This window comes from Manihot esculenta, chromosome 13 (assembly GCF_001659605.2).
Source record: "Manihot esculenta cultivar AM560-2 chromosome 13, M.esculenta_v8, whole genome shotgun sequence".
In the NCBI taxonomy this organism is placed as follows: Eukaryota; Viridiplantae; Streptophyta; class Magnoliopsida; order Malpighiales; family Euphorbiaceae; genus Manihot; species Manihot esculenta.
Window position 1 is genome coordinate 32,549,436 of NC_035173.2, and position 11,387 is coordinate 32,560,822.

At 34.0% G+C, this 11,387-nt stretch overlaps 2 protein-coding genes across 2 annotated transcripts; both read left to right on the forward strand.

The window, feature by feature from the left end:
• Positions 1–573: 573 nt before the first annotated feature.
• Positions 574–836, forward strand: LOC122721560 (the record flags this gene model as incomplete). Its single annotated transcript, XM_043949527.1, has 1 exon — positions 574–836. A coding segment is annotated over one exon (219 nt), but the record flags the coding sequence as incomplete, so codon positions are not given.
• A 3,327-nt stretch (positions 837–4,163) lies between these two features.
• LOC110629353 (ADP-ribosylation factor 1) lies at positions 4,164–6,356 on the forward strand. Its single transcript, XM_021776276.2, has 7 exons — positions 4,164–4,431; positions 4,526–4,681; positions 4,868–4,938; positions 5,074–5,193; positions 5,339–5,457; positions 5,868–5,949; positions 6,050–6,356. Exons 2-7 carry the CDS (start codon positions 4,534–4,536, stop codon positions 6,053–6,055), a joined length of 546 nt encoding a protein of 181 aa, XP_021631968.1. The 5' UTR covers positions 4,164–4,431; positions 4,526–4,533; the 3' UTR covers positions 6,056–6,356.
• The last annotated feature ends 5,031 nt before the right edge of the window (positions 6,357–11,387 follow it).

Genomic DNA, 11,387 nt, shown 5'->3' on the forward strand with positions numbered 1-11,387 from the left:
AAAAGTGATAAAAATTTAAATTTTTTTTATTTAATAGGCTTTTATTTTACTTACTATGATTAATTTTTGTTGAGTATAAATATGCATAATCAATAAAAAATTAAACAGTCGAAAATATTTTCCTTTCATGAAAGATTCATATGACTAGTTTCTTTCTTGATTATTGATACTGAATTCAATGGTGGTTCTTCTAATTCAAAAATTGAGGGAGAAAAAATGTCCTTCTCTGGAACACAGTTCATTTCAAATATGACCATATACAACTAAATTTGACTTTCAGATATTAATTTCATGGTTGTCGGATCTTTTAATTCCTAGGCATTAGCCTAACAATGAGACATAAAAATCGGGAGACATGTGAAGAAACCTAATAATAGTGTCCTGAAGACCAAGTCCTAAATGGTAACCCTCCTGGAAACTATATAGAGTTATCTTCCTAACCAGCATTCGCCATTTTCATTCAATTTCACCTCCAAGATGAATGCACAAGTTATAAGGGTAAATTCTTCCTTTTGCATTATTAATTCATTGACGAGGATATAGAATTTTTTTACATTTCTGTTTCTGTATTAATTGCTCTTATGCCAGGAGACGGAGACTATAGATGGACAAGGAAATGTGGATTGCCGGTCATCGGCGGCAGGGCAATGCCAAGAGATTAGGAATGTACAGGTGACTCACCAGCCACATCCCAAGGAAAATTCGAAAACAAGTGGCGGTGTTTTGTCTAATGCTGCTGCTTCTATTGCATCTACCCTTGAGTCTGCCAGGGATGCCATCATCAGAAATTGAAACCTCACTTGTTTAACTGAACATTTTTCAGTTCTATGCCTATTATAGCAATTCAAGAAAGAAAGAAAGAAAAAAGGCTTATGTAATACTCTTTCTATTTTTTTTTATTTGATGTTTTAGTTTTTTTTTTCTGAGTAACTAACATTTTGTAATTCTATTGTTTCATTAAATACTTCCTTTTTTAATTAATAAAATTAAAATATTTATTATTTTATTATTAAAATATATCAATCAATCTACTAAATATTTGTATTTACATGTCCTAATTAGTATGGATCACCACAGCATCATAACTTTCCTCGAATCACAAGACTTTTTGCCAAATTAGGGATGGAAGAATAATTATTTATGAATTTAGGGTTGAAGAAAAGTTATTTGTGAATTTGGGGTTGGACTATCATGTGGGAGCCGAAAAGAAAACCTGGCGCCTATTTGATAGGCGCCAGAGCTTAGCGCCTATTTGATAGGCGCCAGAGCTTAGCGCCTATTTGACAAGCGCCAGCCATTTTTTTTATTAAAATTAATTAATGTAAATGATTAAAATTGAGATAAATATAAAAGAATTGATATTATTGTACAAGATTTTAAAGTTAAAATATAAATATAAAAAGTGGTAAAAATTTAAAATTTTTTTTATTTAATAGATTTTTATTTTACTTAGTATGATTAAATTTTGTTGAGTATAAATGTGCATAATCAATAAAAAATTAAACAGTCGAAAATATTTTGCTTTCATGAAAAATTCATATGACTAGTTTTTTTCTTGATTATTGGTACTGAATTCAATGGTGGTTCTTCTAATTCAAAAATTGAGGGAGAAAAAATGTTCTTCCCTGTGTATTCTGGGGACACAGTTCATTCCAAATATGACCATATACAACTAAATTTGACTTTCAGATATTAATTTCATGGTTGTCGGATCTTTTAATTCCTAAGTATCAGCCTAACAATGAGACATAAAAATCGGGGGACATGTGGAGAAACCTAATAATAGTGTCCTGAAGACCAAGTCTTGAATGGTAACCCTCCTGGAAACAGGAAACTATATAGAGCTATCTTCCTAACCAGCATTCGCCATTTTTATTCAATTTCACCTCCAAGATGAATGCACATGCTATAAGGGTAAATTCTTCCTTTTGCATTATTAATCCATTGATGAGGATATAGAATATTTTTACATTTCTATTTCTGTATTAACGTCTTGCACTTGTGCCAGGAGACGAAGACTATAGATGCACAAGGAAATGTGGATTGCCGGTCATCGGCGGTAGGGCAATGCCAAGAGATTAGGAATGTACAGATGACTCACCAGCCACATCCCAAGGAAAATTCGAAAACAAGTGGCGGTGTTTTGTCTAATGCTGCTGCTTCTATTGCATCCACCCTTGAGTCTGCCAGGGATGCCATCATCAGAAATTGAAACTTCACTGGTTTACCTGAACATTTTTCAGTTCTATGCCTATTATAGCAATTAAAGAAAGAAAGAAAGAAAGAAAAAAGGCTTATGTAATACTCTTTCTATTTTTTTTTATTTGATGTTTTAGTTGTTTTTTTTTTTTCTGAGTAACTAACATTTTATAATTCTATTGTTTCATTAAATACTTCCTTTTTTAATTAATAAAATTAAAATATTTATTATTTTATTATTAAAATATATCAATCAATCTACTAAATATTTGTATTTACGTGTCCTAATTAATATGGATCACCACAGCATCATAATTTTCCTCGAATCACAAGACTTTTTGCCAAATTAGGGATGAAAGAATAATTATTTATGAATTTAGGGTTGAAAAAAAGTTATTTGTGGATTTGGGGTTGGATTGTCAAGTGGCAACGGAAAAGAAAATCTAGCGTCTATTTGACAGGCGCCAGAGTTTGACACCTATTTGACAGGTGCCAGCCATTTTTTTTAAGAATGGTCGGGCGCCCCTCTAAGTAGCACCAGACCATTATTTAATTTTTAATTTTTAATTTATTTTTTTATAAAATTTTAAGAATTTATAAAATTATAAAATAATATTATTATGTGATTAAAAAATTACTTATATTATTTAATAACAATATTACTGTCTTAATTTTATCATTAAATAAATATATACAATATTATTAAATTATTTTTATATATTTAATTACAACCGAATTATTTTTATATATCTAATCGCAGTATAATATTAATTTTATAATTATAAAATTATATATTATAGTAATTTTTTATTTAAAAATTAATAATAAAATTTATTAAATATTAATATATTAAAATTATAAAAAATATTTATTATATTATTATAAAAATATAATATAAATAATATTATTAAATTAATATAATATAAATATTTTATTATAATATATTAATAATTAAAAAAATAAAAACAGCGCAACTCTAATCAGTGCCGGCCATTATTTATTTTTCTATTATTTATTTTTTATTTTATTATTTATTTGTTAGTGATCAAATCATAATTTAATTTTTTTAATTATTAAAATATTATAATTATATTAATTAATTAATACATTATTTTTATATAATGTTAATTTAATAATTATATTTATATTATACTTTTTATTATAATAAATTTTTTATATTATATTTTAATAAATTAATATAATAATATTGTAATTAAATAGTATCATTAATTTTTTATATATTTAATCATGATATTCTAAAATTCAGAATAATGGAATTTATATCAGTATGTAAACTTAGAGGGAGAGAAAGGTGTGTTTTCTCCTTTTTATTCTTTTTCTTTTTTCTTGTCCGTTAGTGACATCTCTCTTTCCCTATCATTCAGGTCCGTACGCACGGAAGCGTCAGGACTCCTCTTCACGTCAGGACCCCTCTTCACGTCAGGCGGCCATTTGATTCCTTAATTCCTCCGGTGGGCATGCGGACAGAGTTACGAATTGACTGAGCTTACTGTCCTTCTTCAAGTCACATTACCAGGTTGTACTCCTCGTGCTGGACTTGAACTCGCGGCCGGCCTGACTTGCTTCCGTGTCTGTCTGGATTAGGATCGAAAATGCTGGCTAAATAAAAGGATTTCTGAAACTTTAGACCTATTTCACTTTTTCGGGTTTAACCTTTCTAGAGTGAGAGAAGTCCAGTTATCAAATCATATAATAAATTTCATAACTCTCCAAAATATTAAGATCTTAACATTATTATGTAATTATATATAACTGTGTAATAACAATTCAATAAAAATAAATTTAATTTTTATAATTTTAAATATTTATATACTCATATATTAATTAATTAATATAATTATAATATTTTAATAAATAAAAAATAAAAAAATAAATAATAAATAATAGCCTGCGCCGTTTGAAATGGCACCAGGCGATTTTTATAAAAAACCAATCCAAATTAACAAATAACTTTTCTTCGACTCTAAATTCACAAATAATTCTCCCCCATCCCCGATTTGGCAAAAAGCCCCGAATCACAGCAATAAGAGAATAGCCAGTAGCTACGACCGAAAGCAAACAAAGCTGGTTCCCTTTATTCTTCTACATCCTTCGCACGAATCCTATTCCTTTCAGCTTTATGCCTTAGATGATGTCTCTAGTTGCTTATAAAATATGCAGGCCAATGTTCTTTTTTGTAATTTCTTTCTCCTTTGTGCTTGCATTTGCCAGGTGAACAATCCTTTCTTTCCAAACAGTGAAACTTTTTTGTATTTTTCTTCCGATTTTCACTCGTGTAATCTGTTTTTTGATCATATTGAAATAGGTGTTGCAATGGGTTTGGCAATATCAAGGCTTCTGAAGCTGCTCTTTGCTAAGAAAGAAATGAGGATTCTGATGGTGGGCTTAGATGCAGCCGGAAAAACAACTATCCTCTACAAGTTGAAGCTTGGAGAGATTGTTACTACCATACCCACTATTGGTAATCTCCAATTCTTGTGTATCAATAGACTTTTCTTGCAAAATCAAAGGGTTTGTAAGAAAAGAAATCAATTGAATTGAATTTTTAAGAAATTTTTTATTTCAACGTGGGTATATGTAACCTGACAGAATTTTCTAAGTTCAAATGGCTAAACTGTTGTATTGATTGGATTTACTGATGGGTCAGGGTTCAATGTTGAAACTGTTGAATACAAAAACGTTAGCTTCACTGTCTGGGATGTTGGAGGACAGGATAAGGTACCAAGCATGATCTCTGAACTCAAGTTATAGAATCAATGTTTGTCAAACATCAAGTTGTATGCAAATGTCATGTTTTTTTTTTCTCCCAGTGTGTAAAGAAAAACTTATTCTTCCTGATTCTCTGATGCATAGATTCGACCATTATGGAGACATTACTTTCAGAACACTCAGGGCCTTATATTTGTGGTGGATAGCAATGACAAGGAAAGGATTTCAGAAGCCAGAGATGAGCTTCATAGGATGCTGAATGAGGTATGTTATTACATCTTTCTAAGAACTTCAACAGCAACTTTGCAGTTTATAATTATCTTCTTCAGATTTCACAAAAATCCCAGTTTGATCATCCTTAAATTTCAGAGAGGACTCCTGTATGATCTACTTTTCACTACTACTGCAGGATGAACTACGAGATGCAACATTGCTTGTATTTGCCAATAAGCAAGATCTTCCAAATGCAATGACTGTTTCAGAAATCACTGATAAACTTGGCCTACACTCGCTTCGCCAGCGAAGATGGTAAGATGTTTTACATTCTATTAATCCATACTCCTTGATCATGGTTTAGGATCATTGCCATAATTCTGTGATTGGGTTTGGTTTGTGATACATACTGAATCGTAATGAGAAATTGAAGGGGTTTATATGCTAGCTCAAAAACACTAAATAACTTTTGGTTAACTATTTTGAGCAAAATAAAAAGTAGGTACAAATGTTATTTGAATCATTTTGGGCCGAACTGTTACAATTGCTATTAGAAACACCTTGATCGAAAAATTTATACAGAATTAGTGGATTTACGAAAAAGAACTATCGGTAGAGTGAAACATCCCATGTTGAAGGGGTTTATATAACTAACTCGGTCAGTTTGGGTCAAGGGCGTTACATGCACTACTGTGATATGTGACATTGGAAATGGACTTGTTTAGGTACATTCAATCTACTTGTGCTACCTCTGGCCAAGGACTCTATGAGGGACTTGATTGGCTATCCAGCAATATCTCTAGCAAGGTAAGTTCATTAACCCACATTCTATAAGCTCCATTCACCTTAGTAGAAACATGAATTCAAGATTTTTATTGAATTATTCAATAATTGTGTTTGTTTGCAGGGGTAATCCGAGGAGCCATGGAAGCTTGGATACTTAGTTAAAGAAAGACTTGAAGTTTCCTTATCCTACAAGAGAAAAGCTTGTAACTAGAACTTCACATGGTATGAAGTAATTACTGTAGCAAGCTGATATTACTACTACTACTACGACATCGTTCTATGTAATTTGATTGGAGAGTTGAGTGCAGTGTGATCAATACTTATATCAACTATATATTATCTTCAAAACTGTATTATCTTCAAAAGGGTATGGAGAAAAATGGATGATTCTTCATTTCAGAATAATATTGTCAAAGGATTTGTATCAATTGAGACCAAAGTTGTGTAATTTTTAATGTTTAAAAATTTTGGTTGTGGTGCCACAAACTGTTATTAGGAATCATGCTGCTGCCATGTTTCAGAGTTCAAAACCTCATCTGAGCAATTTAGAAAGGAAGAAAGGAACATGTAGGATGACTGATGAGCATTATTGGATTACAAGCAGAAGTGGATTGTAATCCTATAGCAATTTGTGCATGATTCAATCCCTCCATTCTCCTCTCTAAAAATTCTTAAACTCAACAAAACTCTCAAACAATTAAAAGTAAAATTTCTTAAAATTCAATAAAGGTCCCAAACAATTCACCTTGTAAAAACCAAGAAAACCCTCTAGAATTATAGGAAGAAAAGTATTTTTTTCATTTTCTTGCTTTCTGTGTAATAGGATACAAGAATTATATAGTACAAGATATGATCAATCATGCCTATGATTATGCTATCAATTATCACCTAGAATCATGCTAGGATTATGTTAACTATGGTAATGTTAATCACTGATTAATTACAATTATGGCAGAATATTCTTTCCAACACTCCCCCTCAAGTTGGTTCATGTGGATCCAACATGCCCAACTTGCCCAAAACTTTATGGAATATTCGTCCAGCAATTGCTTTAGTTAGGATGTTTGCCCATTGATCTTCCCATCGAACAAACGGTAATGATATCAAACCATTGTCCAGCTTTTCCTTGATGAAATATTGGTCTATTTCAACATGTTTTGTTCGATCATGTTGAACAGGATTTTCGAAAATGCTGATTGTTGCCTTGTTGTCACAACGAAGTTCAGCTGCGTCCCTTGATGGAAATCCAAGCTCAAACATCAACTTTCTGATCCATAGTAGCTCTATAAGTCCTTTTGCTATTCCCCTAAATTCTGCTTCAGCACTAGAGAGTGCCACCACCTTTTGCTTCTTACTTTTCCATGTCACCAAGTTACCTCCAATGAAGGTAAAATATCCTGAAGTGGATCGTCTGTCAGCACGGTCTCCTACCCAATCAACATCTGTATATCCACTGATACTGAGATGACCATTCTTCTTGAACAACATGTCTATCCCTGCTGTTCCTTTCAGATATTGAACAATCCTCAATGCTGCCTCCATATAGTCTTGTTTTGGATCGTGCATGAACTGACTTACTAAACTCACAGCATACGCCACGTCTGGTCTGGTGTGTGATAAGTAAATCAGCTTTCCTACCAGTCTCTAGTACCTTCCCCTATCTGCTAGTCCTTCTTCTGAATCTTTGCTCAACTCATGATTGACTATTACTGGAGTATCAATCGGCTTGCAGTCTATCATTCCTGTTTCAGCTAACAAATCAAGGATGTACTTTCTCTGTGATATCAGGATTCCCTAGTCTGACCTGAGAACTTCAATCCCAAGGAAGTATTTTAACCCCCCCAGGTCTTTCATCTCAAATTCTTAGAATAAGTTGTTCCTCAGCCGTTTGATCTCATCCACATCATTTCCTGTTATAATCATGTTGTCCACGTATATAATCAAACACATGATTTTTCTTCCTCGTCTCTTCAAGAATATGGTGTGATCGGAGTTACTTTGCTGATATCCATATTTCTTCATTGCTTGGATAAATCTCCCTAACCGTGCTCTGGGAGACTGTTTTAACCCATACAAGGCTCGCCTTAATCGACACACTTCTCCCCATCTATATCCACTCGTGAACCCTGGTGGCGCATCCATGTAAACTTTCTCTTTTAGATCACCGTGCAGAAAAGCATTCTTCACATCAAACTGGTGAAGTGGCCAGTCTAGGTTTGCAGCAAGAGAGAATAGGATCCATATTGTATCAATTTTTGCTACTGAAGAGAACGTTTCGGAGTAGTCGACTCCATAGGTTTGAGTGTATCCTTTTGCTACCAGTCGAATTTTATATCTATCCACCATTTCATCCGGCTTATACTTTACAGTAAACACCCATTTGCATTCCACTAGTCGTTTTTCCTTGGGTAGCCAGCATTTCTCTCATGTTTTATTTTTCTCCAAGGCATCTATCTCGATCTTCATTGCTTCAATCCATCTCTTGTCCTTCTGGGCCTCTGTGGCATCCTTTGGTATCCATTCTAAGCAAATATTTTTTTGTAGTGTAATAAGCTGAGGTGATAGATTCTCTCCTCTAGTAATATTTGCCATAGGATACTTAGATTTGGCTGCCTCGAATTCTGGATCATACCTCCTGGGTGGAACTCCTCCGTTACTCCGAGGGGGTAGTACATAGTGGCCTGTTTCAGGAGACTCAAGAGAGATGAGTTCAGTGCTAAAGTTATTAGAGGAAGGAGAGGGTTCAGATTCATATATCTCAGTGGTGTATTCCTCAAGATATTCTACGGTGGTAGGCTCTGGTTGTGGTGTTGAGATTGAGGACTGTACTAGATGATCAGTGTCTCCAAGTTCTGGTGTAGACTCAAGAAGGGAAAGTGGATGGATAGTCTCTGACTCTCCTTGAGGATTTTCTGACGCTCCCTGAGGATAGCTAAGCCAACTTGGAAGTGGTGGTTCTGCTGTATTCTCCCCCTCACTGCCAGTTGGTGAGGAGAAAAAATATTCGTCTTCAAGAAAAGTGCAGTCCATAGTGGTGAAGAGTCGTTTAGAGATTGGATCAAAACACTGATAGCCCTTCTTATGGACACCATAACCGAAGAACACACACTTAAGAGCACATGGATCAAGTTTAGTGCGATGTGATTTAAGAATGTGAACATAGACTGTGCAACCAAAAATTTTAGGTGAAAGGTTTAGATGGGAAGGGATGGTGTGATGAGAAGATAAGGTATGCAATGGAGATCGAAAATTAAGAATCCGAGACGGGAGTCTATTGATGAGGTAAATAGAAGTAACAACTGCTTTGGATCAAAACTTAGAAGGAACTCGGGCTTCAAACAATAAGGCTGGGGTGATTTTAAGGATGTGCCGTTTTTTTCTTTCGGCGATCCCATTTTGCTATGGGGTATACGGACAAGTAGTTTGGTGAATGACCTCATTGTCCCGAAAAAAGGTTTGAAGATGATTGTTGACAAATTTCCTCCATTGTCAGACTAGAGGACTTGAATGGTGCTGTGAAATTGGGTTTTAATCATGCGAAAAAAGTCGCAAAATTTTTCAGCCACTTCGTATTTATGTTTCAACAAGTAGATCCAAGTAACATGAGTGCAATCATCAATAAAAGTAACAAAGTATCTATAATCATGAGAAACAGTTTCGGGGCAGGCCCCCATACATTAGAGTGTATTATTGAGAATGGAGTATCAGATTTATTTGCGGAAATATGATAAGTACTCTTATGACTTTTAGCAAGCACACATGAAGAACAAACAAGGATATCAATGGATTTAAATTCAGGAAACAAAGCACGAAGATATTCACTTGAGGGATGGCCAAAGCGCGAGTGTCAAAGCCTGATAAGCGGTTGTTGAAGCCCTAAAAAATAAACCTATTAAACAATCAACAATAAACTTGTAGATAGTGGCAATAAGGTCGAACCACAGGGAATTGACACCAATTATTTTCCTAATAATGACTAGGTCAAGTAAATAACAAGTAATTAAAAGAGGGGGGTTTTGAGTTGATGGATTAACACTAAATAACAAAAGAAATCAATAATTTAAAGTTTGAGTAAATCAATAAGAGAAAAGCTTCTAGTTGAAGTATGAATCTATTTCAGATTGTTTAGAATTGATCATTGATTATTTAGGATTCCTATTTTATTTCAATAAATTGGTTTTGGTTATGGAAGACGCTTCTCACAACCAAATTCCTCCTTAGTTCTAGTTTGATTAGGAAACGTTCGCTAATCAAACACTAATCAACAAGTTGCCAAGGAACGTCCTTGGGGCATTATAGCATCGAACAACTGTTGACTGCATTAAGACTTAGAGAAACCCAATTCTATCCTTGCCAACCGCGTGGTCAAGTTTAGATTATGCACTTTGATTAAATGTGTATTTGAACAACCTAAGCAATTACGGACCTAAATCATTCAAACAATATTACTTAAGCAATTTAAAAGCAATGGACCCTTATTGATTCTAAAAGCAAAGTAATAATTATGGAAAGCTCAAATTGCATAAATATTGAAAATAAATAGAAGTTTAACAATGGAGATTTAAATCTCCCAATTCATCACAAAATCTGAAATTCACCAACTTCAACTAGAAAAGAAGGAAATTAGCCACTCATGGTAGACTAAATACACAAAAGATGAAAAGAAAGGAAAGAAAGAAGCTGCAGAGTTTCTAGCGAAGGGAGAAGATGCTGAGTAGCTGATCAGAAGATGCCCCTTGCTGGTTTGGAGGTTGCTCTTTTATAGCTGAAGAATTCCATCCTTCTAGGGTTTTGAAATCCCTTTTTAATTTGGCTTGTGATTCCTCTTTTGATGTTGAGTTTAATTGCAATTGGAATTCCTTAGGTGAGAAGCTCTTTCGTGACTCTTGGAATTGTGTTGGTAGTGATTGAGTTGGATTTGGACTTCTGAAAATTCGAATTTTGGTTCCCTGCTGTTTCCCGCCTCTGCTGTCAATTTCTGCTGTCAAGGTGATTTGAGCAGTTTCTGCGAGTGATTTGGGCAAATCACTTGCCCAATCTGGGCAAATCGTTTTCTGGGATTCAGTCCAGTTTCTGTCTCTGTCTTTGCGAGTGATTTGATCAGTTTCTTCGAGTGATTTGATCAGTTTCTTCGAGTGATTTGGGCAAATCACTGACCCAATCACTTTTTCAGCTTTTTCTTCACTTTTTCTCCAACTTTCCAATCTCTTCCTTTTCTGTAAAAACATGACAAAAATACAAATTAAGCTAGAAAAATGTGTAAATAAACAGTACTAGATATAATAAAAATGTGTCTAAATTATGCTTGATCAGAGCCACAACTGTTGGGTTGAAGACCCTTGAGCTAAGTGAGCTGACCCAGTGCTTGAGACCTCCTCCACATAGTACAGTCCATCTTTCTCAAAACCACGACTCAGTACCATGTCCGTATAAATATCCTGCAAAATACAAAAATGAGG

Bases quoted from the DNA above. Each gene is read 5' to 3' on its own strand.
- LOC110629353 (XM_021776276.2), top strand. From the start codon at position 4,534: ATGGGTTTGGCAATATCAAGGCTTCTGAAGCTGCTCTTTGCTAAGAAA. The intron at 4,939-5,073 runs GTACCAAGCATG...TCTGATGCATAG, and splicing joins ATGTTGGAGGACAGGATAAG to ATTCGACCATTATGGAGACA. The intron at 5,458-5,867 runs GTAAGATGTTTT...GGACTTGTTTAG, and splicing joins TCGCTTCGCCAGCGAAGATG to GTACATTCAATCTACTTGTG.